We start from the raw sequence: 27,197 nt of genomic DNA, 5'->3' as shown, positions 1-27,197 counted from the left end.
CAAATATCTCCAAACGTCCCGAAATCTCCCCAAATCCCCCAAAGTCCCCAAATCCCCAAATGTCCCCAAATATCTCCAAACATCGACAATGTCCCAAATTCCCCCAAAACCCCAAATGTCCCCAAAACCCCAAATGTCCCCAAATCCTCCAAAGTCCCCAAAATCCCCCAAATGTCCCCAAAATCCCCAACCCTTCCAACATCCCCAAAATCCCCCAAAGTCCCCAAATCTTCCAATGTCCCCAAATCCCCCAAATGTCCCCAAATCCCCAAACGTCCCCAAATCTTCCAATGTCCCCAAATCCCCCAAATGTCCTCAAAATCCCCAAACGTCCCCAATCCCCCCAAAATCCCCAAATGTCCCCAAAGTCCCCAAATTCTCCAAATGTCCCCAAATATCTCCAAACATCTCCCAATGCCCCCAAATGTCCCCAAATCCCCAAACGTCCCCAAATCTTCCAATGTCCCCAAATCCCCCAAATGTCCTCAAAATCCCCAAATCCCCCAAACGTCCCCAAACGTCCCCAACCATCCCCCCAACCATCCCCGCCAGGTTCGACCTCCTCCGGTCGTGCCGGCTGCCGCCGGCGCAGCGCCCGACCCTGGAGCAGCTCCACGGGCGCCTCTCGGCGCTGCTGGCGCGTCCCCAACCGTCGCCGGCGTCGTCACCGGCATCGTCACCGTCGCCGGCGTCGCCCTTCCCGCTGCTGGACGCGCCGCCGGGCGCCGAGGACGTCCTGACGGTGACCCGGGAGCCGCGCGGCGGCGGCCCGGCCCTGCAGTGCTGGTGGCGGCGCGGCGCCCGGCCGGGCCTCGGCGCGCTGCCGGTGCCGGCGACGCGCGGCCCCTCGGGGACCTCCGAGCTCTACGTCAGGTTGGAGGAGCACGAGGCGGCGCGGCGTGCCCCGGGCGGCGGCGGCGGCGGCGGCGAGGGTTCGGCGGCGGCGCGGTGTCAGGGAGGGGAGGGGGAGGGGAGGGGGTTGGTGGTGGGGTGGCAGGAGGGGGCGGGGGGTCAGGAATGGACGTGGAGGAAGGAGAGGTCATCGGTGGGTCAAGATCGGTCATTGGTGGGTCAAAATCGGTCATTGGTGGGTCAAGATCGGACATTGGTGGGTCAGGATCGGTCATCGGTGGGTCAAGATCGGACAGTGACCCAAGATCGGTCATCGGTGGGTCAAGATCGGTCATTGGTGGGTCAAGATTGGACATTGACCCAAGATCGGTCATCGGTGGGTCAAGACCAGTCATCGTTGGGTCAAGATTGGTCATCATTGGGTCAAGATCGGTCATTGACCCAAGATCGGTCATTGGTGGGTCAAGACCAGTCATCGTTGGGTCAAGATCGGACATTGACCCAAGATTGGTCATTGGTGGGTCAAGATTGGACATTGGTGGGTCAGGATCGGACATTGTTGGGTCAAGATCGGTCATTGACCCAAGATCGGTCATCGGTGGGTCAAGATCGGACATTGACCCAAGATCGGTCATCGGTGGGTCAAGACCAGTCATCGTTGGGTCAAGATTGGTCATCATTGGGTCAAGATTGGTCATTGACCCAAGATCGGTCATCGGTGGGTCAAGATCGGACATTGACCCAAGATCGGTCATCGGTGGGTCAAGATTGGTCATTGGTGGGTCAAGATCGGTCATCATTGGGTCAAGACCGGTCATCGTTGGGTCAAGATCGGACATTGTTGGGTCAAGATCGGTCATCATTGGGTCAAGATCGGTCATTGACCCAAGATCGGTCATCGTTGGGTCAAGATCGGACGTTGACCCAAGATCGGTCATCGGTGGGTCAAGATTGGTCACTGACCCAGGACCAGTCACCGTTGGGTCAAGACTGGTCATCGTTGGGTCACGAAAGGTCAATGGCCCAAGCAACGTCACCGTTGTCACTGGAAATGACCCCAAGGGGACAAAGCCGGACACTGACCCAGGACTGGTCATCGTTGGGTCAAGATCGATCATCATTGACCCAAGATCGGTCATTGGTGGGTCAAGATCGATCATCGTTGGGTCAAGATCGATCATCATTGACCCAAGATCGGTCATTGGTGGGTCAAGATCGATCATCGTTGGGTCAAGATCGATCATCATTGACGCAAGACTGGACAATGACCCAAAACCAGTCCTTATTGACCCAAGACTGGACATTGACCCAAGACCGGTCATCGTTGGGTCAAGATCGGACATTGACCCAAGACCGGTCATCGTTGGGTCAAGATCGGTCATTGGTGGGTCAAGATCGGTCATTGTTGGGTCAAGACCAGCCATTGGGTCAAGACCGGTCATCCTTGGGACAAGACCAGACGTCGTTGACCCAAGACCAGACATTGACCCAAAACCGGTCGTTATTTACTCAAAATTGGTCATTGTTGACCCAAGATCAGACATTGGCCCAAGACCAGTCGTCGTTGGGTCAAGACCGGACATTGACCCAAGACCGGACATTGACCCAAGCCCGGTCATCGTTGGGTCAAGTTTGGTCACTGACCCAGGACCGGCCATCGTTGACCCAATCAAGGTCAACGGCCCAAGCGACGTCGCCGTTGACCCTCGAGATGACCCCGTGGGGTCAGGGCCGGACATTGACCCAGGAGGGGTCACCGTTGGCCCAGGACCGGTCATCGTTGGGTCAAGAGTGGTCATTGTCACCTCTGTCACCGGAGGTGGCGCCTTGGGGACAAAGCCAGACATCGTTGGCCCAAGACCGGACATTGACCCAAGACAAGCCATTGTTGACCCAAGACTGGTCATCGTTGGGTCAAGAAAGGTCAACAGCCCAAGGGACGTCGCCGTTGTCCCTTGAGATGACCCCAAGGGGACAAAGCCGGACACTGACCCAGGACCGGTCATCGTTGGGTCAAGGTCGATCATCATTGACCCAAGACCGGTCATCATTGACCCAAGACCAGTCATTGTTGGGTCAAGACCAGACATTGACCCAAGACAAGCCATTGTTGACCCAAGACTGGTCATCGTTGGGTCAAGAAAGGTCAACGGCCCACGGGACGTCGCCGTTGTCCCTTGAGATGACCCCAAGGGGACAAAGCCGGACACTGACCCAGGACCGGTCATCGTTGGGTCAAGGTCGATCATCATTGACCCAAGACCGGTCATCATTGACCCAAGACCAGTCATTGTTGGGTCAAGACCAGACATTGACCCAAGACAAGCCATTGTTGACCCAAGACTGGTCATCGTTGGGTCAAGAAAGGTCAACGGCCCACGGGACGTTGCCGTTGACCCTCGAGATGACCCCAAGGGGACAAAGCTGGACACTGACCCAGGACCGGTCATCATTGGGTCAAGATCGATCATCATTGGGTCAAGATTGGTCATCATTGGCCCAAGACCAATCCTTGTTGGGTCAAGACCAGACATTGACCCAAGACCGGTCATCGTTGGGTCAAGATTGGTCATCGTTGACCCAAGACCGGTCATTGTTGGGTCAAGAGAGGACATTGACCCAAGAGTGGTCATCATTGACCCAAGACGGGTCATCGTTGGGTCAAGAAAGGTCAACGGCCCACGGGACGTCGCCGTTGACCCTCGAGATGACCCCAAGGGGACAAAGCCGGACACTGACCCAGGAGCCGCCCCCAGTGCCCCCCAGGACGTCCCCAAGGCCACCAGAGACTCCCCCAAGGCCACCAGAACTGTCCTCAAGGCCACCAGAACTGTCCTCAAGGCCACCAGAGACGTCCCCAAGGCCACCAGAGACGTCCCCAAGGCCACCAGAGATGTCCCCAAGGTCACCAGAGACTCCCCCAAGGCCACCAGAAGTGACCCCAAGGCCACCAGAACTGTCCTCAAGGCCACCAGAGACGTCCCCAAGGCCACCAGAAGTGACCCCAAGGCCACCAGAAGTGACCCCAAGGTCACCAGAACTGTCCCCAAGGCCACCAGAGATGTCCCCAAGGTCACCAGAGATGTCCCCAAGGCCACCAGAGACATCCCCAAGGCCGCCAGAGATGTCCCCAAGGTCACCAGAGATGTCCCCAAGGCCACCAGAGACATCCCCAAGGCCACCAGAAGTGACCCCAAGGCCACCAGAACTGTCCTCAAGGCCACCAGAGATGTCCCCAAGGCCACCAGAGACATCCCCAAGGTCACCAGAACTGTCCTCAAGGCCACCAGAGATGTCCCCAAGGCCACCAGAGACATCCCCAAGGCCACCAGAGACGCCCCCAAGGACATCAGAGATGTCCCCAAGGCCACCAGAGACATCCCCAAGGCCACCAGAGATGTCCTCAAGGCCACCAGAGATGTCCCCAAGGCCACCAGAACTGTCCCCAAGGCCACCAGAGACGCCCCCAAGGCCACCGGAGATGTCCCCAAGGCCACCAGAAGCTGGGGACCCCCTTGGGGACACCCCTGGGGACCCCCTGGGTGGCACCACAGGGGGGGGGTGTCCCCAGATGTCCCCACAGGGGTCCCCAGATGGGTCCCCGGTGTCCCAAATGTCCCCAAAACTGTCCCAAATGTCCCCAAAACTGTCCCAGATGTCCCCAAAATTGTCCCAAGTGTCCCCAGAGCCTCTCCAGGTGTCCCAAATGTCCCCAAAAGTGTCCCAGATGTCCCCAGAGGCTCCCCAGGTGTCCCAAATGTCCCCAAAATTGTCCCCAAAGGGGTCCCCGAGGAGGAGCCCCAGGTCCCCAAGGAGGGGCAGGGGGTCCCCGAGGAAACGCCGCGAGGTGGCCCCAAAAACGTCCCCAAAAATGTCCCCAAAACGCCCCGAGGTGGCCCCAAAAACGTCCCCAAAAATGTCCCCAAAATCCTCCAGGGGGTCTCCAAAAAGGTCCCTGAAACACCCGGAGGTGTCCCCAAAAATGTCCCCAAAAAGCCCCGAAATATCCCCGGAAACGTCCCCAAGGAGACACCCGGAGATGTCCCCAAAATGCCCCAAAATTTCCCCAGAAATGTCCCAAAAATTGTCCCCAAAAAACCTCGAAATGTCCCCGGAAATGGGTCCAAAAAGTCCCAAAATGTCCCCAAAAATGTCCCCAAAAACGGCTCCAAAAAACCTCGAAATGTCCCCAAAAATGTCCCCGGAAATGGCTTCCAAAACTCCCAAAATATCCCCAAAAATATCCCCAGAAACGTCCCCAAAAATGGCTCCAAAAAACCTCAAAACGTCCCCAAAAACGTCCCTGAGGGCATTCCCAAAAACGGCTCCGAAAAACCACAAAATGTCCCCAAAAAACCACAAAATGTCCCCAAAAACGTCCCCGAAACACCTCGAGACGTCCCCAGGAATGTCCCAAAAAATGTCCCCAAGAAACCACGAAATTTCCCCAAAAATGTCCCCGAAAAGCTCCAAAATGTCCCCAAAAACGTCCCCGAGGAGGTCCCTGGGACATCCCAAAATGTCCCCGAAAAACCTCGAAATGTCCCCAAAAACGTCTCCCAAAATGTCCCAAAAAATGTCCCCAAAAAGCCCCGAAATGTCCCCAAAAATGTCCCAAAAAACGTCCCCAAAAAACCTCAAAATGTCCCCAGAAATGCCCCAAAAAATGTCCCCAAAAAGCCCCAAATTGTCCCCAAAAACGTCCCCAAAACATCTCAAGATGTCCCCAAGGAGATGTCCCGAGGTGGCCCCAAAAACGGCCCCAAAAATCCCCAAAATGTCCCCAAAAAAACTCGAAATGTCCCCAAAAAGTTCCCCGAGGGGACATCCCGAGGTGGCCCCAAAAACATCCCCAGAAATCCCCAAAATTTCCCCAAAAATGCCCGAAACGTCCCCAAAAAAACTCGAAATGTCCCCAAGGAGATGTCCCGAGGTGGCCCCAAAAACGTCCCCAGAAAGCCCCGAAATGTCCCCAAAAAGCCTCGAAATGTCCCCAAAAATCCCCAAAACGTCTCCAAAAATCCCCAAAATGTCCCCAAAACACCTCGAGATGTCCCCGAGGGGACATCCCGAGGTGGTCCCAAAAACATCCCCAAAAAGCTCCAAAATGTCCCCAAAAAACCTCGAAATGGCCCCAAAAATGCCCGAAACGTCCCCAAAAATCCCCAAAATGTCCCCAGAAATGTCCCCGAGGAGACGTCCCGAGGTGGCCCCAAAAACGTCCCCAAAAAGCCCCAAAATGTCCCAAAAAAACCTCGAGATGTCCCCAAAAGTGCCCGAAATGTCCCCAGATCCGTGCGGGGAGACGCCCCCAGGTGTGGCCCAGGTGACCTCGGGGCTGTCCCAGGTGTCCCCAGGTGTCTCTCACCTGTCCCCAGGTGTGTCCCAGGTGTCCCCGGGTGTGTCTCACCTGTCCCCAGGTGTGTCTCACCTGTCCCCAGCTGTGTCCCAGGTGTCCCCAGCTGTGTCTCACCTGTCCCCAGGTGTGTCCCAGGTGTCCCCAGCTGTGTCTCACCTGTCCCCGGGTGTGTCTCACCTGTCCCCAGGTGTGTCCCAGGTGTCCCCAGCTGTGTCTCACCTGTCCCCAGGTGTGTCCCAGGTGTCCCCGGGTGTGTCCCAGGTGTCCCCAGGTGTGTCTCACCTGTCCCCGGGTGTGTCTCACCCATCCCCAGGTGTGTCTCCCCTGTCCCCAGGTGTGTCCCAGGTGTCCCCAGCTGTGTCCCAGCTGTCCCCAGGTGTGTCTCACCTGTCCCCGGGTGTGTCTCACCTGTCCCCAGGTGTGTCCCAGGTATCCCCAGGTGTGTCTCACCTGTCCCCAGGTGTGTCCCAGGTGTCCCCAGGTGTCTCTCCCCTGTCCCCGGGTGTGTCTCACCTGTCCCCGGGTGTGTCTCACCCATCCCCAGGTGTCTCTCCCCTGTCCCCAGGTGTGTCTCACCTGTCCCCAGGTGTGTCCCAGGTGTCCCCAGCTGTGTCCCACCTGTCCCCAGGTGTGTCCCAGGTGTCCCCAGGTGTGTCCCAGGTGTCCCCAGCTGTGTCCCACCTGTCCCCAGGTGTGTCCCAGGTGTCCCCAGGTGTGTCTCACCCATCCCCAGGTGTGTCTCACCTGTCCCCAGGTGTCTCTCACCTGTCCCCAGGTGTGTCTCACCTGTCCCCAGCTGTGTCTCACCTGTCCCCAGGTGTGTCTCACCTGTCCCCAGGTGTGTCCCCATCCCCAGCTGTGTCTCACCTGTCCCCAGGTGTGTCTCACCTGTCCCCAGGTGTGTCCCAGGTGTCCCCAGGTGTGTCCCCATCCCCAGGTGTGTCCCCAGGTGTGTCCCAGGTGTGCCAGGAGCGGCTCCAGCCCCCCCTCACCGAGGGCGTCTCGCGCCACCTCCTGCACCACCCCCGGGGGGGCGGGGCCTCTGCAGGGGGCGGGGCTTCCACGATGGGCGTGGCCTCTGCAGGGGGCGGGGCCTCCTCATTGGACGAGGCTTCCACGATGGGCGTGGCCTCTGCAGAGGGCGGGGCTACGGTGGGAGGCGCTTCGATAGTGGGCGGGGCTTCACCAGTGGGCGTGGCCTACATGGTGGGCGGGGCCTCTGCAGAGGGCGGGGCTTCCCCAGGGGGCGTGGCCTCATCGGAGGGCGTGGCTTCGGTGGGAGGGGCTCCGGTAGTGGGCGGGGCTCCCACAGGGGGCGTGGCCTCTGCTGAGGGCGGGGCTCCCACAGGGGGCGTGGCCTCTGCTGAGGGCGGGGCTTCATCAGAGGGCGTGGCCTCATTGGATGGTGTTTCCACAGGGGGCGGGGCTCCCACAGGGGGCGTGGCCTTCTCTGTGGGCGTGGCCTCTGCAGAGGGCGGGGCTCAATCAGTGGGCGTGGCTTCCCCGGTGGGCGGGGCCTCCTCATTGGCCGGGGATTCCTTGGGGGGCGTGGCTTCAGTGGGAGTGGCTTCGATAGTGGGCGGAGCTTCCACAGGGGGCGTGGCCTCTGCTGAGGGCGGGGCCTCCTCCGAGGGCGTGGCCTCATTGGATGGTGTTTCCACAGGGGGCGGGGCTACCACAGGGGGCGTGGCCTCCTCAGGGGGCGTGGCTTCAGTGGGAGTGGCTTCGATAGTGGGCGGGGTTTGCACATGGGGCGTGGCCTCCTCGGTGGGAGGGGCCTCCTCATTGGCCGAGGTTTCCACAGGGGGCGTGGCCTCCTCAGAGGTCGGGGCTTCTGTGGGAGGGGCTCCCGTAGGGGGCGTGGCCTCCTCGGTGGGCGTGGCCTCGGCGGTGGGCGTGTCTTCCTCGGCAGGGGGCGTGGCCTCGGCAGGGGGCGGAGCCTCGGCAGCCCCGGGAGGAGGAGGAGGAGGGGGAGGGGAAGGAGGAGGGGGAGGGGACCCCCCGGGACCCCCCCCGGGCCCCTCCCCCACCCCCCGCGGCAGCAGCGCCGAGATCAGAGGTGGGGGAGGGGATCTGGGGGGGATTGGGGGAAAATTTGGGAAAAATTGGGGAGTTTTGGGGGGAAAAATTGGGAAAAAAATTGGGGGGTTTTGGGGGACGAAATTGGGATTTTTTTGGGGGAAAATTTGGGGGTTCGGGGGGAAATTTGGAAAAATCGGGGTTTTGGGGGGAAATTTGGGGATTTTAGGGGGGAATTTGGGGTTTCGGTGGAAATTTGGGGAAAATTTGGGAGTTTGGGGGGAATTTAGGGGAAATTTGGGGATTTTGGGAGAAATTTTGGGAGTTCGGGGAAATTTTGGGGGTTTTGGAGGGAAAACTGGAGATTTGGGGGGAAATTTGGGGATTTTGGGGAGATTTGGGGTTTTTGTGAAAAACTGATGGGGTTTGGGGGAGATTTTGGGAATTTGGAGGAAAATTCGGGATTTTGGGGGGAAATTTGGTGATTTGGCGGAGGAGATTTGGGGTTTTTGTGAAATATATTTGGGATTTTCTCCTCATTTTCCTCAAATTTTATTTCATTTTCCTCCCGTCATTTTCCCCCATTTCCTTCTCATTTTTCCCTCATTTCCCCCTAATTTTTCCTTATTTTTCCACATGATCACCTCATATTCCAAATTTCCCCTCATTTTTTCCCAATTCCCCTCATGTTTCCCTCAATTTCCCCAATTCTCCCCCCATTTCCTCCAATTTTCCCTCATTTTTCCTCATTTTCCTTCGTTTTCCCCCAATTTCTCCTCATTTTCCCTCACTTCCCCCTCACTTTTCTCTCATTTTCCCCCATTTCCTGCCAATTTCTCCTCATTTTCCCCCTTTTTTCCTCATTTTTTCCCCAATTTCCCCCATTTCCCCCCAATTTCTCATTCCCCCCCTTTTTTCTTAATTTCCCCCATTTTCCCCTCATTTTTCCCCATTTTCCCCCACATTTCCCCCAATTTTCCCATTTCCCCCCACATTTATCCCCATTTCCCCCTCATTTCCCCCCATTTTTTCCACTTTTCCCCCATTTTCCCCAATTTCCCCCAATTTTCCCTTTTCTCCCCCCTTTTCCCCATTTTTCCCCCAATTTCCCCCACATTTATCCCCATTTCCCCCAATTTTCCCCCACTTTTCCCTCTTTTCTCCCCCAATTTTCCCTTTCCCCCCATTCTTCCCCATTTTCCCCGACTTTCCCTCTTTTCTTCCCCCTTTTCCCCCATTTCCCCCAATATTTTCCCCTATTTCCCCCAATTTTCCCTCTTTTCCCCCTATTTTCCCCTAATTTTCCCCTATTTTCCCCCACTTTTCCCCCATTTTCCCCCCATTTTCCCCATTTTTCCCCATTTCCCCCACTTTTCCCCCATTATGCCCCCACATTTCTCCCATTTTCCCCCACTTTTCCCCCATTATCCCCCCACATTTATCCCCATTTTCCCCCATTTTCCCCATTTCCCCCCATTTTCCCCCATTTCCCCCCACATTTCCCCCAATTTTCCCTCTTTCCCCCCCATTTTCCCCCCATTTTTCCGCATTTCCCCTACTTTTCCCCCATTATGCCCCCACATTTCTCCCATTTTTCCCCACATTTCCCCCCCACATTTATCCCCATTTTCCCCATTTCCCCCCACATTTCCCCCAATTTTCCCTCTTTCCCCCCCATTTTCCCCATTTTCCCCCCATTTTTCCCCATTTCCCCCACTTTTCCCCCATGATGCCCCCACATTTCTCCCATTTTCCCCCACATTTCCCCCATTATCCCCCCACATTTATCCCCATTTTCCCCATTTTCCCCCATTTCCCCCCATTTCCCCCAATTTTCCCTCTTTTCCCCCCATTTCCCCATTCCCCATTCCCCTTCCCCCCTCAGCCAAGGCCTCCCGCCTGTCGCTGCCGCTGCCCCCGCTGGCGCTGCGGCCGCTCCCGCCTCGCCGGGGCTCGGCCGACCCGTCGCGGGCGGAGGCGGCCGAGGCCGAGGAGGCGGCGGAGGCGGCGGAACCCGCCGGGGCCGCTCCGCCGCGCGTCCCGCTCGTGGTCTCCGCCTGGAGCGCGCGCGGCCTCCGCGGCCTCCTGAAGGCGCCGCGCCGCCCGCCGGAAGCGGGACTGAGCGCCGACCGGAAGCGCAAGGCGGTCTCGTTCTTCGATGACGTCACGGTGCACCTCTTCGATCAGGTGATTGGGCTTGGCGGGCTTGGCGGGCCGGCCAATCAGAGGGCGGGGATGTGGGCGGGCCAATCAGAGGGCGGGGATGTGGGCGGGCCAATCAGAGGGCGCCATTTCGTTGCAGGAGACGCCGACCAATGAGCTGAGCGGACAGAGCGGCGGCGCGGGGGGGGCGCCCCCTGGCGGCCTGGGTGGGTGCGGGGGGTGGGGATTTTGGGGAATTTGGGGAATTTTGGGGATATTCGGGGATTTTTGGGGAAATTTGGGGGGAAATTTGGGGATTTTGGGGGAATTGTGGGAATTTGGGGGGAAATTTGGGGGGGAATTTGTGGATTTTGGGGGAATTTGGGGATTTTGGGGGAATTTGGGGAATATTTGGGGGATATTCGAGGATTTTTGGGGGGAAATGTGGGGATTTTGGGGGAATTTGGGGAATATTTGGGGGATATTCGGGGATTTTTGGGGGGAAATGTGGGGATTTTGGGGGAATTTGGGGAATTTTAGGGGGAATTTTGGGGAATTTGGGGAATTTTAGGGGAAATTTGGGGGATATTCGGGGATTTTGGGGGGAAATGTGGGGATTTGGGGGGAATTTGGGGGGAATTTGGGGGGAATTTGGGGGGAATTTGGGGGTTTTGGGGAATTTTGAAGGAAATTTAGGGGGGAATTGGGGAATTTGGGGGAAATTTGGGGGATTTTGAGGGAAATTGGGGAATTAGGGGGAATTTGGGGGATATTTGGGGATTTTTTGGGGGGAAATTTGGGGATTTTGGGGAAAAATTGGGATTTGGGGGAAATTTGGGGAAAATTTGGGGAATTTTGGGGGAAATTGGGAATTTTGGGGGAAAATTTGGGGGAACTTGGGGAATTTTGGGGAGAAATTCAGGGAAATTTGGGAATTTGGAGGGAATTTTGTGGGAAATTTGGGGAAATGTGGGGGATTTGAGGGAAATTGGGGAATTTGGGAAGAAAATGGGGAATTTGGGGAACTTCGGGGAATTTTGGGAGGAAATTTGGGGAATTTTGGGAGGAAATTTGGGGGAAATTTGGGGAAAATTTGGGGAATTTTGGGGACTTGTTGGGGGGGCGAAATTTGGGGATTTTGGGGATTTCGGGATCCTGGGAGGGAAATGTTGGGGATTTTTTTGTGGCAAAATTTGGGAATTTTGGGGTTTTTCTTTCCGCAGCCGCCGTGGAGAACTGAGCCCCGGGCGGGGGCGGGGCGGGGCCGAAGCTCCGCCCCCTTTTCCTCAAGCCCCGCCCCTTTTCAGGCCCCGCCCCTTTTCTCAAGCCCCGCCCCCTTTTCTTCAGGCCCCGCCCCTTTCCTCAAGCCCCGCCCCCTTTTCCTCAAGCCCCGCCCCCGGTCCGGGGTGGGGGAGGGGCAATAAAGAATTCCAGGGCTCCTGGACTGGAATGGGAGGAGCCGGAGTCTTTTGTACTGGTTTATACTGGTTTAGACTGGTTTGGACTGGTTTGGACTGGGAGGGACTGGTTTCGACTGGTTTGGACTGGTTTGGACTGGTTTGGACTGGGAGGGACTGGTTTTTACTGGTTTGGACTGGGAGGGACTGGGAGGGACTGGGAGGGACTGGTTTTTACTGGTTTGGACTGGTTTGGACTGGTTTGGACTGGTTTATATTGGGATGGACTGCTCCGGACCAGTTTGGATTCCCATTAAATTTTGTAATTTTTCCCAAATTTTGGGATTTTTTTCCCCCAAAAAAATCCCCCCCCCCAAAAAAAAAACCCCAAACCAGCAAAAACTCCCCCCAGAAATCCCCAAAATTCCCCCAAAATCCCCAAAAATTCTCCCCAAAAATCCCAAAATATACAAGAGTCCCTCCAAAATCCCCCAAATTTCCCCCAAAAATTCCCCCAAACCTCCCAAAAATTCCCCCAAAAAATCCCAAAATATACAAAAAAGTCCCTCCAAAATCACCCCAACTTCCCCAAAATTCCCCCCAAAAATCCCCCCAAAAATGCCCCAAAATTGCAGAAAAAAAACCCCAAAATCCCCAAAATCCCCCAAACCTCCCCCAAAAATACAAAAAATTCTCTCCAAAATCTCCCCAAATTCTCCTAAAAATCCCAAAAAATACAAAAAAAAACCACCCCCAAAATCCCCCAAACTTCCCCCAAAATTCCCCCCAAAAATCCCAATAAAGTTTCCCAAAAATCCCCCAAAAATATTTTAAAAATCCCTCAAAAATCCCCAAGAATCCCCAAAAAAATCCCCCAAAATCTCCCAAAAATCCCCACAAATTTGGGGACTTTGGGGAATTTTTTTTTTTTGTTTATTTTTTGGGATTTTGGGGGGAATTTTGGAGGATTTGGGGGATTTTTGGAGGCATTTTTTGGGCATTTTTGGGGGAAAATTGGGTTTTCTGGGGGTGAATTTTGGGATTTTTGGAGGCTCAATTTTGGGATTTTTTGGGGAGAAATTTGGAGGTTTTGTGGGGTGAATTTTGTGATTTTTTGGGAGTGAATTTTGAGATTTTTGGGGGCTGAATTTTGTGATTTTTGGGGGGTGAACTTTTGGATTTTTGGGGGCGAAATTTGGGAGTTTTTGGGGGGTGAATTTTGGGATTTTTGGGGGGTGAACTTTTGGATTTTTGGGGGCGAAATTTGGGAGTTTTTGGGGGGTGAATTTTGGGATTTTTGGGGGGTGAACTTTTGGATTTTTGGGGGCGAAATTTGGGATTTTTGGGGGGTGAATTTTGGGATTTTTGGGGGGTGAACTTTTGGATTTTTGGGGGCGAAATTTGGGATTTTTGGGGGTGAAATTTGGGATTTTTTGCGGGCAAAACTTGGGATTTTTTTGGGTTCAATTTTGTGATTTTGGGGGGCGAAATTTGGGATTTTTGGGGGGTGAATTTTGGGCTTTTTCGGGGATGAATTTTGGGCTTTTTCGGGGTTGAAATTTGTTATTTTGGGGTTGAATTTTGACATTTTTGGGGTAAATTTTGGCATTTTTTGACGTTTAACCTCCTCCCTTTTTGCTTCTTTTTAATATTTTTCACTTTTTTCCCATTTTTTCCATTTTTTTCTCATTTTTCGATTAATTTCTTTTTTTAACCCCCCCGTCCCCAAATCGTCTCTTTGGGGGGGGGCTGGGGGAGGGGCGCTGCGGGTGCGCGGTCCCTTTAAGAGCGGCGGCGGTGACGTCACGCGGTGCCCGCGGGGGGGGGGGGGTTGGTGCCCATCCCCCACCCCCCTCCCCCCCCTCCCCCCCCTCCCCCTCCCCCCCCCGCGTCCGTTTGTCCGTCCCGCGCCTCCGGCCCGGCCCCGCCGCAGCGGCCGCAGCAGCGCCCGGGGAGCGGCCGCGTGTCCGTCTGTCCGTCCGTCCGTCTGTCTGTCAGTGTGTCCGTCTGTCCGTCCGTCCGTCTGTCTGTCAGTGTGTCCGTCTGTCCGTCCGTCCGTCCGTCCGTCTGTCCGTCCGTCCGTCCGTCCGTCCGTCCGTCCGTCTGTCTGTCAGTGTGTCCGTCCGTCCGTCCGTCCGTCTGTCCTTCCCCCGCGTCCTCCATCCATCCCCGTGTCTGTCTGTCCTTTCCCCCGCATCCTTCATCCATCCTCGTGTCCGTCTGTCTGTCCGTCCGCCCGTCCTTCCCATCCCCGTGTCTGTCTGTCCTTCCCATCCCCGTGTCCGTCTGTCCTTCCCCCGCATCCTCCATCCATCCCCGGGTCCGTCTGTCTGTCCGTCCGTCCGTTTGTCCGTGTGTCCGTGTGTCCGTCCCCGTCCCCTCCGTGTCCGTCTGTCCGTCCTTCCCCCGCGTCCTCCATCCATCCCCGGGTCTGTCCGTCCGCCCGTCCTTCCCATCCCCGTGTCTGTCTGTCCTTCCCATCCCCGGGTCCGTCTGTCCTTTCCCCTGCATCCTTCATCCATCCTCGTGTCCGTCTGTCTGTCTGTCCGCCCGTCCTTCCCATCCCCGGGTCCGTCCGTCCGTCTGTCCGATCCCCCCCCCCCCCCCGTGTCCGTCTGTCCTTCCCATCCCCGTGTCCGTCTGTCCTTCCCGCGCGTCCTCCATCCCTCCCCGCCTCCTCCGTCGCCGCATCCCCGTGTCCGTCCGTCTGTCCGTCCCCACCCCCCCGTGTCCGTCTGTCCTTCCTCCATCCTTCCCCCGCGTCCCCCGTCCCCGTGTCCGTCTGTCCGTCCGTCCTTCCCCCGCGTCCTCCGTCCATCCCCGCATCCCTCCCCCGTGTCCGTCCGTCTGTCCGTCCCTTCCCTCCGTCCCCGTGTCCGTCTGTCCATCCCCGCATCCCTCCCCCGTGTCCGTCTGTCCTTCCTCCATCCTTCCCCGCCTCCTCCATCCCCGCGTCCGTCCGTCTGTCCGTCCGTTCCTTCCTCCCCCCGTGTCCGTCTGTCCTTCCCCGGCGTCCTCCGTCCGTCCCCCCCGTGTCCGTCTGTCCTTTCTCCATCCTTCCCCGCCTCCTCCATCCCCGCGTCCCCCCCGTGTCCGTCTGTCCTTCCGTGTCCTCCATCCCCGTGTCCGTCTGTCCGTCTGTCCTTCCCCATCCCCCTCCCGTGTCCGTCTGTCCGTCCATCCCCGTGTCCGTCTGTCCCTCTGTCTCCCGCCGTGTCCGTCTGTCCGTCTCTCCCCCCCCCGTGTCCGTCCGTCCTTCCCCATCCCCCCCGTGTCCCTCTGTCCGTCCCCGGGTCCGTCTGTCCGTCCGTCCCCGCCGTGTCCGTCTGTCCTTCCGTGTCCTCCATCCCCCCCCCGTGTCCGTCTGTCCTTCCTCCATCCTTCCCCGCGTCCTCCGTCCCCGTGTCCGTCTGTCCGTCCGTCTGTCCTTTCCCCCCCCCCCCGTGTCCGTCTGTCCCTCTTCCCCCCCCCCCCGTGTCCGTCTGTCCGTCCGTCTCTCCTTCCCCATCTCCCCCGTGTCCGTCTGTCCGTCCGTCCCCGCGCTCCGATGGCGCCCCGGGCCCGCGGGGCAGCGACGGCGCCGTGAGCGGGTGAGGGGGAGGGAAATTTGGGGAAATTTGGGGGAATTTGGGGAAATTTGGGAGAATTTGGGGGAATTTGGGGGAATTTGGGGAAATTTGGGAGAATTTGGGGGAATTTGGGGGATTTGGGGGAATTTGGGGAATTTTGGGGGAATTTGGGGGATTTGGGGGGAATTTCGGGGGGAATTTGGGGGAAATTGAGGAAATTTGGGGGAAATTGGGGGGATTTAGGGGAATTTGGGGGAATTTGGGGAAATTGGGGGATTTTGGGGGAATTCGGGGAATTTGGGGGAATTTGGGGAAATTGGGAAATTTGGGGGAATTTGGGGGAATTTGGGGAATTTTGGGGGAAATTTGGGGAATTTTGGGGGAAATTGGGGAACTTTGGGGGGATTTGGGGAGAATTTTGGGGTAATTTGGGGAGAATTTTGGGGAAAATTTGGAAAATTTTGAGGAAATTTGGGGGTTTTGGGGAGAATTTGGAGTAATTTAGGGGGGATTTTGAGGGGATTTGGGGGAATTTGGGGAAGATTTGGGGGATATGGGAAGATTTTGGGGGCATTGGGAAAATTTTGGGGAATTTTGGGGATTTGGGGAGAAAGGTTGGGGGGATTTGGGGAGATTTGGGGGAAATTTGGGGAATTTGGGGAAATTTGGGGGAATTTGGGGTAAATTGGGGGATTTGGGGGTGGATTGGGAGAATTTGGAGGAAATTTCAGGGAATTTGCAGGGATTTTGGGGAATTTGGGGGATTTGGAGGAATTTTTGGGAATTTTGGGGGGATTTGGGGAGGGTCCCGTTGTCCCGATAGATTCCCACAACTGCGCCGAATTCAACCCCAAAAATCTCCAAAATCCCCCCAAAAATCCAACCCCAAATCCCCAAAATTCCCCAAAATCCCCCCAAAATCCCCAAATTTTCTTCCCAGCCAATCCCCGCCCACTTCCCCTCCCCAAAATTCCTTTCAATTCCCCCAAAACGACCCAAAAATTCCCCAAAATTCCTGCCCGCCTTTAACCCCTTCCTGCCCGCATTGCTCCAATATAGCCGCGAAACTCCTTTAAAAATCCTTCAAAAATCGGGAAAAAACCCCAAAAATCCCCAAAAAATTCCCAAAAAATTCCCAAAAAATTCCCAAATTTCCCTCTCTGACCATTCCCAGCCACTTCCCGGCCACTTTTAACCCCTTCATCCCCGCCTCGCTCCAACATACCCCCAAAAACCCTTAAAAAAAACCCCAAAAATCATCCAAAAAAATCGGGAAAAATTCCCAAAAAATCCTAAGAAGTTCCCCAAAAAATTCCCAAAAATTCCCAAAAAATTCCCAATTTCCTCTCTCAGCCACTCCCCGTTCATTTTTAACCCCTTCATGCCCACATTGCTCCTCCATTCCACTCCTCACAGCTGCCCTCAACCTGCCCCTAAAAATCCCCCAAAAATTCCCAAAAAATCCTCAAAATTTCCCAAAATTCCCCAAATATTCCCAAAAAATCCCCAGATTTCCCTCTCTGACCATTCCCAGCCACTTCCCGGCCACTTTTAACCCCTTCATCCCCGCCTTGCTCCAACATACCCCCGAAAACCCTTAAAAAAACCACCAAAAATCATCCAAAAATCGGGAAAAATTCCCAAAAAATCCTAAGAAGTTCCCCAAAAAATTCCCAAAAATTCCCAATTTCCTCTCTCAGTCACTTCCCCGGCCACTTTTAACCCCTTCATCCCCGCCTCCCTCCAACATACCCCCGAAAACCCTTAAAAAAACCCCCAAAAATGGGGAAAAATTCCCCAAAATTCCCCCAAAATCCCCGAAATTCCCGAATTTCCCTGGAATTGCAGGGGCCAGGATGAGCTCGTGCAGCTCGCGGGCGCTGACGCTGCTGAGCAGCGTTTTCGGGGCCTGCGGGCTGCTCCTGGTGGGCATCGCCGTGTCCACGGACTATTGGCTCTACATGGAGGAGGGCGTCGTGTCCCCCCAGAACCAGAGCACCGAGGTGCGCATGGCGCTGCACGCCGGCCTCTGGCGCGTCTGCTTCTTCGCGGGTAAGCCCCGAATTCCCAAAAATATTTGGGAAAAAAATTGGGGATTCATGGGAAAAAAATTTGGGGTCGATCGGATGAAAAATGGCCGAGATACGGGGGTGAGAAGGGGAAATAAATGGAATTTTTGGGGGATTTTCCCGGCCTCTGGCGCGTCTGCTTCTTCGCGGGTAAGCCTGGAATTCCCAAAAATATCCGGGAAAAAAAATTGGGATTCATGGGAAAAAAATTTGGGGTCGATCGGATGAAAAATGGCCGAGATATGGGGGTGAGAAGGGGAAATAAATGGAATTTTGGGGGGATTTTTTGGGCCAAAAATTCCTAAAAATATCCAGGAAAAAATTTGGGAATCGAGGGAAAAAAATTTGGGGTCGATCGGATGAAAAATGGCCGAGATATGGGGGTTAGAAGGGGAAATAAATGGAATTTTGGGGGGATTTTTTGGGCACAAAATTCCCAAAAATACCCAGGAAAAATTTTTGGGAATCGAGGGAAAAAAATTTGGGATCCATAGGAAAAAAATTTGGGGTCGATCGGAAAGAATTTGGGGTGGATCAGGTGAATTTTGGGCTGGTTTTGGATTAATTTTGGCGTTAATTTGGGCTCATTTTGGGTGAATTTTGGGAAGTTTTGGGCTGATTTTTTTGGCTATTTTCGGCTGAATTTTGGCTAATTTTGGGTAAATTTTGGGCTATTTTCGGGTGAATTTTGTGCTGAATTTTGGGCTGAATTTTGGGCTGAATTTTGGGCAATTTGGGGCTGATTTTTGGGGTATTTTTGGCTGAATTTTGGGTGAATTTTGGGCAATTTGGGGCTGATTTTTGGGGTATTTTTGGCTGAATTTTGGGCTGATTTTTTGGGCTATTTTCGGCGTAATTTTGGGTGAATTTTGCCTGAATTTTGGCTGAATTTTGGCTGAGTTTTGGGTGAATTTTGGGTGAATTTTGGCTGATTTTTGGGCTGATTTTTGGATGAATTTTGGGCTGATTTGGGCTGATTTTGGGACCGATTTTAGGGCTCCTTTGGGCTGAATTTTGGCTGAATTTTGGGCTGAATTTTGTCTGAATTTGGGATGAATTTGGGTTGAATTTTGGCTGAATTTTTGCTGAATTTTGGGCTGAATTTGGGCTGATTTTGGGCTGAATTTGGGCTGAATTTTGGCTGAATTTGGGCTGAATTTGGGTTGAATTTTGGCTGAATTTTTGCTGAATTTTGGGCTGATTTTGGGCTGATTTTGGGCTGAATTTTGGTTGAATTTGGGCTGATTTTGGGCTGATTTTCAGATGGATTTTGGTTGAATTTCGGCTGAATTTTGGCTGAATTTTGACTGAATTTTGGGCTATTTTTGGCTGAATTTTGGTTGAATTTCAGCTGAATTTGGGCTGATTTTGGGCTGAATTTGGGTTGAATTTTGGCTGAATTTTGGGCTATTTTTGGCTGAATTTTGGCTGAATTTCAGCTGAATTTGGGCTGATTTTGGGCTGAATTTTGGGCTGATTTTGGGCTGAATTTGGGGGATTTTGGGTCCGGCAGGCCGGGAGAAGGGGCGCTGCGTCGCCTCCGAATATTTCCTGGAGCCGGAGCTGAATTTGGTGACGGAAAACACGGAAAACATCCTCAGTAAGGGCGGAATTCCCGGAATCCCGGGAATCCCGGGGATTTCGGGAATTCCGGGGGGGGAATTTTGGGAATATTTGGGAATTTTGGGGGGATTTTCAGGGATTTTGGGGGGTATTTGGGGAATTTTGAGGGAATTTTCAGGGGGATTTTGGGAATTTCGGGCATTCTGGGAATTTTGGGGGAATCTTTGGGGTGAATTTTGGGAGAATTTTGGGAATTTTTGGAGGGGATTTTGGGGTATTTGGGGAATTTGGAGGGAATTTTGGAGGGATTCTGGGGGGATTTGGGGAATTTTGAGGGAATTTTCAGGGGAATTTTGGGAATTCTGGGAATTTGGGGAATTTTTGGGGTGAATTTTGGGAGAATTTGGGGAATTTTGGGGGGCAATTTGGGAATTTTGGGGGGATTTCTGGGAATTTGAGGAATTTTGGAGGGGAGTTTTGGGGAATTTTTAAGGGAAAATTGAGGAATTTGGGGGGAATTTTTTTTGAAATTTTGGGGGATTTGGGGGAGGATTTTGGGGCAAAATTTGGGGAGATTTTTGGGAAAAGTTTTTGGGAATTTTAGGGGATTTTGGGTGAATTTGGGGAGGATCTGAGGGAATTTGGGGGCGATTTTTTGGGGTTTTTTTGCTTTTTTATGGTCTGGAAATTTTGGATTTTTTTTTTTTTTGGATGTTCCTGAGACTCTCGGGCTGAATTTGGGGGGAATTTTGGGAGGATTTGGGAGAAATTTGGGGGCAATTTTGGGGCAGATTTTTGGGTGAATTTGGGGTGGATTTGAGGGAATTTGGGGACTTTTTTTGGGTTTTTTCAGGTTTTTTGGGTCTGGAAATTTTGGAATTTTTTGGGGGATGTTCCTGAGACCCTCGGGCTGAATTTGGGGGGATTTTGGGATTATTTGGGGTGGATTTCGGGGGGTCCCGACGTTTTTTGGCGCCCCCAGAGACGGTGAGGACGGCCACGCCCTTCCCCATGGTCAGCCTCTTCCTGGTCTTCACCGCCTTCGTCATCAGCAACGTGGGGCACATCCGGCCCCAGAGGACCCTGCTGGCCTTCGTCTCGGGCATCTTCTTCATCCTCTCGGGTGAGGGAGAGCCCCAAAAACCAAAAAACCCCAAAAAAATCCGATTTCACCCCAAAAATCGGCGCCAAAATCAGCCCCAAACCCCCATTCCCATCCTGGGTCTTCGTTGTTCTCTGCAGGGGGGGAGATCCAAAATTGGCTCAAATCCCCCCAAAATTTACCCAAATCCCCCAAAATTTACCCAAATCCCCCCAAAATGGACCCTGAGAACCCCTGGGGTTCCCTCAAAAACAGAAAACCCCCAAAAAATCCGATTTCACCCCAAAAATCGGCACCAAAATCAGCCCCGGCCTCCCATTCCCACCCTGGGTCTTCGTTGTTCTCTGCAGGGTGGGAGCCCCAAAATTGGCTCAAATCTCCCCAAAATTGGCTCAAATCTCCCCAAAATGGACCCAGACATCCCCTCCAGGACTTCCCAAATTCAGAAACCCCAAAAAAATCCGATTTTACCCCAAAAATCGGCGCCAAAATCAGCCCCAAACCCCCATTCCCATCCTGGGTCTTCGTTGTTCTCTGCGGGTGGGAGCCCCAAAATTGGCTCAAATCTCCCCAAAAATTGGCTCAAATCTCCCCTGATTTTCTCAAATCCCACCAAATTTTCACAAATTTTCTGGAATTTCCCAGAATTTTCCCAAATATCCCCCCAAACTCTCCCCAAGCTCTCATTTCTCCCCATTTTTGGCCATTTTTGGCCATTTTTGGCTATTTTCACCCCAAAATCCCCTCTAAATTTCCCAGAATTTTCCAGAATTTCACAGAATTTTCTGGATTTCCTGGAATTTTCGGGAATTTCCCGGAATCTTCCCAAATATCCCCCCAAACTCTCCCCAAGCTCTCATTTCTCCCCATTTCTCCCCATTTTTGGCCGTTTTCCGCCATTTTCTGCCATTATTGGCCATTTTCTCCCCAAAACCCCCCCGAAATTTCCCAGAATCTCCCGGAATTCTGAGGAATTTTTGGGAATTTCCCAGAATTTTCCCAAATTTCCCCCCAAGCCCTCCCCAAGCTCTCATTTCTCCCCATTTTTGTCCATTTTCCGCCATTTTCTGCCATTTTCTCCCATTTCCCGCCATTTTTGGCCATTTTCCCCCCAAAACTCGCCCGGAATCTCCCGGAATTCCGAGGAATTTCCCAGAATTATCTGGAATTTCCTGGAATTTTCCCAAATTTCCCCCCAAGCCCTCCCCAAGCTCTCATTTCTCCCCATTTTTGTCCGTTTTCCGCCATTTTCCGCCATTTTCTCCCATTTTCCGCCATTTTTGGCCATTTCCCCCCAAAACCCGCCCGGAATCTCCCGGAATTCCGAGGAATTTCCCAGAATTATCTGGAATTTCCTGGAATTTTCCCAAATTTCCCCCCAAGCCCTCCCCAAGCTCTCATTTCTCCCCATTTTTGTCCATTTTCCGCCATTTTCCGCCATTTTCTCCCATTTTCCGCCATTTTCTCCCCAAACCCCGCCCGGAATCTCCCGGAATTCCGCGGAATTTTGGGAATTTCCGGGACTTTCCCGTCTCCAGGGCTGTCTCTGGTGGTGGGGCTGGTTCTCTACATCTCCAGCATCAACGACGAGGTGATGAACCGCCCGGGCGGCTCCGAGCAATACTTCCAGTACCGCTACGGCTGGAGCTTCGCCTTCGCCGCCTCCTCCTTCCTGCTCAAGGAGGTCAGGACAAGGGAATTTGGGGGGAAAAACGGGAATTTGGGCAAAAAAAATGGAGTTTTTTGGTGAAAAAATGAAGTTTCTAGGCGAAAAAATGGGGTTTTTATGATGAAAAATGCGATTTTTACGCAGGAAAAACGGGAGTTTTGTGATCAAAAAAAATTGGGGAAAATCGAGATTTCCCACGTAATTCCTGGTTTTCCCAAAAAAGTGGGAATTTTGGGTGAAAAAATTGGAATTTGGGGGGAAAAAATGGGAATTTTGGGGGGAAAAAATGGGAATTTTGGGGGGAAAAATGGGGGTTTCAGTGCAGGCTCCCAGAAAATCTTCCAGCCCTGCCCCGGCTGGAGCTTCGCCTTCGGCGCCTCCTCCTTCCTGCTCAAGGAGGTCAGGGCCAGGAAAAAGCAAAATTCCCAAAAAATTCCAGAGTTTTCGGGAAAAAACGGGAATTTTGGGTGAAAAAATGAAGTTTCTAGGCGAAAAAATGGGGTTTTTATGATGAAAAATGCGATTTTTATGCCAAAAAAATGGGAGTTTTATGCCCAAAAACACTGGGGGAAATAAAGCTTTCCCACATAATTCCTGGTTTTCCCAAAAAAGTGGGAATTTTGGGTGAAAAAATTGAGTTTTTAGGTGAAAAAATGGAGGTTTTAGGTGAAAAAATGGAGGTTTTAGGTGAAAAAATGATGGTTTTATGATTAAAAAATGGGATTTTTTAGGTGAAAAAATGGGAATTTTGTGGCAAAAAGCGCTGGTGTGGTTGAGGTGTCACTCAGGTGTGTCACAGGTGTGTCACAGGTGTGTCACAGGTGCGTCACTAACCCTCTCAGTCTCTCTGCTGCAGGGCACAGGTGTGACGTCGTCGGCGTGCTCAGGTGTCACTCAGGTGTCACTCAGGTGTCACTCAGGTGTCACTCAGGTGTCACTCACCCCTTTCTCTCTCTCCCTGCAGGGCACAGGTGTGTCACAGGTGTGTCACAGGTGTGACAGGTGTGTCACTCACCCGTCTCTCTCTCTGTTTCAGGGCGCAGGTGTGATGTCGGTGTACCCAGCTGTCACTCAGGTGTCACAGGTGTGACACAGGTGTGTCACAGGTGTGACAGGTGTGTCACTCACCCCTCTCTCTCTCTGTTTCAGGGCGCAGGTGTGATGTCGGTGTACCCAGCTGTCACTCAGGTGTCACTCAGGTGTCACAGGTGTCACTCAGGTGTGTCACAGGTGTCACTCAGGTGTGACAGGTGTGTCACTCACCCCTCTCTCTCTCTGTTTCAGGGCTCAGGTGTGATGTCGGTGTACCCAGCTGTCACTCAGGTGTCACTCAGGTGTCACAGGTGTCACTCAGGTGTGTCACAGGTGTCACTCAGGTGTGACAGGTGTGTCACTCACCCCTCTCTCTCTCTGTTTCAGGGCGCAGGTGTGATGTCGGTGTACCCAGCTGTCACTCAGGTGTCACTCAGGTGTCACAGCTGTCACTCAGGTGTGTCACAGGTGTCACTCAGGTGTGACAGGTGTGTCACTCACCCCTCTCTCTCTCTGTTTCAGGGCGCAGGTGTGATGTCGGTGTACCCAGCTGTCACTCAGGTGTCACTCAGGTGTCACAGCTGTCACTCAGGTGTGTCACAGGTGTCACTCAGGTGTGACAGGCGTGTCACTCACCCGTCTCTCTCTCTGTTTCAGGGCGCAGGTGTGATGTCGGTGTACCTGTTCACCAAGCGCTACGCCGAGGAGGAGCTGTGCCGGGCGCCGCCGCAGCTGCTGCGCCCGCGCCTCAGCACCTGCTCGGGGCTGTCGGCGCAGTTCCTGCAGCCGCGGGCGTGGCCGCGCGCCCGCAGCGCCTCCGACGCCTCGTCCGACGTCTCCATCCAGATGACCCAGAACTACCCGCCCGCCATCAAGTACCCCCAGAGACCCGCCCCGCACCCCCACCTGTCCACCTCGCCCTGCTAGGGGCGCCTGGGCGCACCTGGGCGCACCTGGGATACACCTGGGTATGTCTGTGATACACCTGGGCACGCCTGGGCACACCTGGGATACACTTGGGCACACCTGGGTATGTCTGTGATACACCTGGGCACACCTGGGATACACCTGGGTATGTCTGTGATACACCTGGGCATACCTGGGTATGTCTGTGATACACCTGGGCACACCTGGGTATGTCTGGGATACACCTGGGCGCACCTGGGATACACCTGGGTATGTCTGTGATACACCTGGGCATACCTGGGTATGTCTGTGATATACCCAGGATACACCTGAGGGGCAGGGGAGCAGAGCTTGGGGTGTGAAAAGGGCTGGGGGACACACCTGGGCACACCTGGGCACACCTGGGCACAGCTGGGCACATCTATGATGCACCTGGGCGCACCTGGGTATGTCTGTGATACACCTGGGCACACCTGGGCGCACCTGGGCACACCTGGGACACACCTGTGATACACCTGGGGGCATTGGAGGCTCACCTGGGGGCATTGGGGACACACCTGGGCACACCTGGGTACACCTAGGTGTGTCTATGATACACCTGGGCACACCTGGGATACACCTGGGCACAGCTGGGTATGCCTGGGTACATCTATGATACACCTGGGCACACCTGGGCAATGTGGGGCACACCTGGGACACACCTGGGATACACCTGGGATACACCTGGGCACACCTGGGACACACCTGGGGTACACTTGGGACACACCTGGGCACACCCGAGCACACCTGGGAACGTCTATGACACACCTGGGACACACCTGGGATACACCTGGGATACACCTGGGCACACCTGGGCAATGTGGGGCACACCTGGGACACACCTGGGACACACCTGGGATACACCTGGGATACACCTGGGATACACCTGGGCACACCTGGGCAATGTGGGGCACACCTGGGACACACCTGGGACACACCTGGGATACACCTGGGATACACCTGGGATACACCTGGGCACACCTGGGCAATGTGGGGCACACCTGGGACACACCTGGGACACACCTGGGATACACCTGGGATACACCTGGGATACACCTGGGATACACCTGGGCACACCTGGGATACACCTGGGATACACCTGGGATACACCTGGGACACACCTGGGATACACCTGGGATACACCTGGGCACACCTGGGCACACCTGGGCACACCTGGGACACACCTGGTCACACCTGGGCACACCTGAGACACACCTGGGATACACCTGGGACACACCTGGGCACACCTGGGCAATGTGGGACACACCTGGGACACACCTGGGGGCATTGGGGACACACCTGGGCACACCTGGATACACCTGGGACACACCTGGGCACACCTGGGCACACCTGGGGCCATTGGGGACACACCTGGGCACACCTGGGCTCACCTGGACCCTTCAGGGGCATCAAGGCCCCGCCCCCCCGGCCGCCATCTTGATGACATCATCGGCCGCCATCTCGCTGATTTCTTGGCCACCATCTTGGCCAGGCGGCCACAACCAATCAGAATCCAGGATGGGCTCGGCGGCCATTTTGGATCTGTGGCCGCAGCCAATCAGGATCCAGGATGGGCTCGGCCACCATTTTGGCTGGGCGGCTGCAACCAATGAGGGGCCAGGATTGGCTCGGGAGCCATTTTGGATCAGCAGCAGCAGCCAATCAGAGACAAGGATCGCCCTGGCGGCCATTTTGGCTGGACAGAATCAGCCAATGAGAAACAAGGATCGCCCTGGAGGCCATCTTGATTGGGCAGGACCAGCCAATAAGCGACAATGGCGGCCATTTTGTCTGTCTGCAAGCAGCCAATGAGAGACCAGGATCACCTCAGCAGCCATCTTGACTGGGCAGGATCAACCAATGAGAGACAAGGATCACCTTGGTGGCCATCTTGTCCATCCAGAATCAGCCAATGAGAGGCAAGGATCACATTGGCAGCCATCTTGATTGGGTGGGCTCAACCAATGAGCAACAAGGATCACCTTGGTGGCCATTTTGTCCATCTGGAATGAACCAATGAGAAACAAGGATCACCTTGGCGGCCATTTTGTTCATCTGGCATCAGCCAATGAGAGACGAGGATCACCTTAGCAGTCATCTTGATTGGTTAGACTCAGCCAATGAGAGACAAGGATCACCCTGGCGGCCATCTTGTCCATCCGGAATCAGCCAATGAGAGACAAGGATCACCCTGGCGGCCATCTTGTCCCCTCCAACCTTTTCCCGCCCTTTTGGCCCCGCCCACATTTCCCAGGTGTCCCCGTGACCTTTGACCCGGGGGGGAGGAAGGGGGCGTGGCTTGGGGTGGCCCCGCCCCCGAATTTCCGTGGCAATAAAACGGCTCCGATATGTAGCGACCCCCCCCCAAATTAATTAATAATGAATAATTAATTAATTAATTTGGGGGGGGAGGGGTAAAAAAAAAGCAAAAAAAAAAATTGGGGGGGTGGGGGGAGGGGGAGATATGTAAATAAGATGTAAATAAGGTGGATCACGTGACCTCAATAAAGGATTTGAAACTGTGCCGGGCCCAAAATTCAAACCGGGAATTCCGAAATTCAAACTGGGAATCCCAGATTCAAACTGGGAATCCCAAAAATTCCCTCCCCACGCCCTGGGGGGTTAATTAGCGGGCTTTGGGGGGGGTAATTAGTGCCTGGGGGCTTAATTAGGGGGCTTGGGGGGGGTTAATTAGTGTCTGGAGGGGTTAATTAGTGCCTGGGGGTTTAATTAGTGGAGCTCTGGGGTCTTAATTAGAGACTGAGAGCGTTAATTAGTGTCTGGAGGGGTTAATTAGTGTCTGGGGGCTTAATTATTATGGATTTGGGGGGGTTAATTAGTGCCTGAAGGGATTAATTAGTGCCAGGGGGCTTAATTAGGCAACTTTGGGGGGGTTCATTAGAGACTGAGGGCATTAATTAGTGTCTGGAGGGGTTAATTAGTGCCTGGCGTGGTTAATTAGTATCTGGAGGGGTTAACTAGTGCCAGGGGGCTTAATTAGGGAACTTTGGGGGGGTTAATTAGAGACTGAGGGTGTTAATTAGTGTCTGGAGGGATTAATTAGGGAACTTTGCTGGGGTTAATTAGTGCCTGGGGGCTTACTTAGTGGAGCTCTGGGGTCTTAATTAGAGACTGAGAGCGTTAATTAGTGCCTGAAGGGGTTAATTAGGGAACTTTGTTGGGGTTAATTAGCGCCTGGCAGGGTTAATTAGGGAACTTTGGGGGGGTTTAATGAGTGCCTGAAGGGGTTAATTAGTGTCTGGAGGGGTTAATTAGCACCGAGGGCGGCTCCATAGGGGCGTGGCTTCGCTTTGGGGGCGTGGTCTCTCCCGCGGTGGGCGGGGCTAATACACAATGGGCGTGGCTTAGTTCGTGGGCGTGGCCTAGTTCGTGGGCGTGGCCTATCAGCGATGGGCGTGGCTTCGATGTGTGGGCGTGGCCTCCCCGTTGTGGGCGTGGCCTCGCCGCCGCCGTTGCCG

At 54.2% G+C, this 27,197-nt stretch overlaps 2 protein-coding genes across 7 annotated transcripts in view; both read left to right on the top strand.

Moving 5' to 3' along the window:
• LOC144248148 (uncharacterized) overlaps nucleotides 1-12,106 on the top strand; it is a 33,001-nt gene extending 20,895 nt beyond the window's left edge. The window contains exons 17-21 of the mRNA XM_085565723.1: nucleotides 553-7,120; nucleotides 7,172-8,270; nucleotides 10,116-10,417; nucleotides 10,533-10,599; nucleotides 11,596-12,106. Of these exons, the coding sequence (XP_085421849.1) occupies nucleotides 553-7,120; nucleotides 7,172-8,270; nucleotides 10,116-10,417; nucleotides 10,533-10,599; nucleotides 11,596-11,612 (8,053 nt within the window). The 3' untranslated portion in view covers nucleotides 11,613-12,106. The remainder of the gene's footprint in view (nucleotides 1-552; nucleotides 7,121-7,171; nucleotides 8,271-10,115; nucleotides 10,418-10,532; nucleotides 10,600-11,595) is intronic.
• A 3,125-nt stretch (nucleotides 12,107-15,231) lies between these two features.
• On the top strand, nucleotides 15,232-26,241 carry CACNG7 (calcium voltage-gated channel auxiliary subunit gamma 7). Of its 6 annotated transcripts, XR_014951015.1 has the most exons (9): nucleotides 15,232-15,359; nucleotides 17,187-17,390; nucleotides 18,921-19,007; nucleotides 19,953-20,093; nucleotides 21,611-21,756; nucleotides 23,431-23,763; nucleotides 23,888-23,903; nucleotides 23,946-23,966; nucleotides 24,112-26,241. XR_014951015.1 is itself a non-coding variant. In XM_077789874.2 (6 exons), exons 2-6 carry the CDS (start codon nucleotides 17,195-17,197, stop codon nucleotides 23,698-23,700), a joined length of 840 nt encoding a protein of 279 aa, XP_077646000.1. In that variant the 5' UTR covers nucleotides 15,232-15,359; nucleotides 17,187-17,194; the 3' UTR covers nucleotides 23,701-26,241. The 6 variants fall into 6 exon arrangements, 3 of the variants coding, with proteins under 3 accessions (XP_077646000.1, XP_085422081.1, XP_085422082.1); XR_014951014.1 differs by having other exon boundaries at nucleotides 23,946-26,241; XR_014951013.1 differs by having other exon boundaries at nucleotides 23,888-26,241.
• The last annotated feature ends 956 nt before the right edge of the window (nucleotides 26,242-27,197 follow it).

The sequence above is a fragment of the Lonchura striata genome, chromosome 37 (genome assembly GCF_050655825.1).
Source record: "Lonchura striata isolate lonStrDom1 chromosome 37, ASM5065582v1, whole genome shotgun sequence".
NCBI classification, from domain to species: Eukaryota; Metazoa; Chordata; class Aves; order Passeriformes; family Estrildidae; genus Lonchura; species Lonchura striata.
This window is presented reverse-complemented; position numbering and strand designations above follow the sequence as displayed.

Coding starts and splice junctions, on each gene's coding strand:
- CACNG7 (XM_077789874.2), top strand. CDS start 17,195: ATGAGCTCGTGCAGCTCGCGGGCGCTGACGCTGCTGAGCAGCGTTTTC. Junction 17,391..18,920: donor GCGCGTCTGCTTCTTCGCGG/GTAAGCCCCGAA, acceptor TGGGTCCGGCAG/GCCGGGAGAAGGGGCGCTGC. Junction 19,008..19,952: donor AAACACGGAAAACATCCTCA/GTAAGGGCGGAA, acceptor TGGCGCCCCCAG/AGACGGTGAGGACGGCCACG.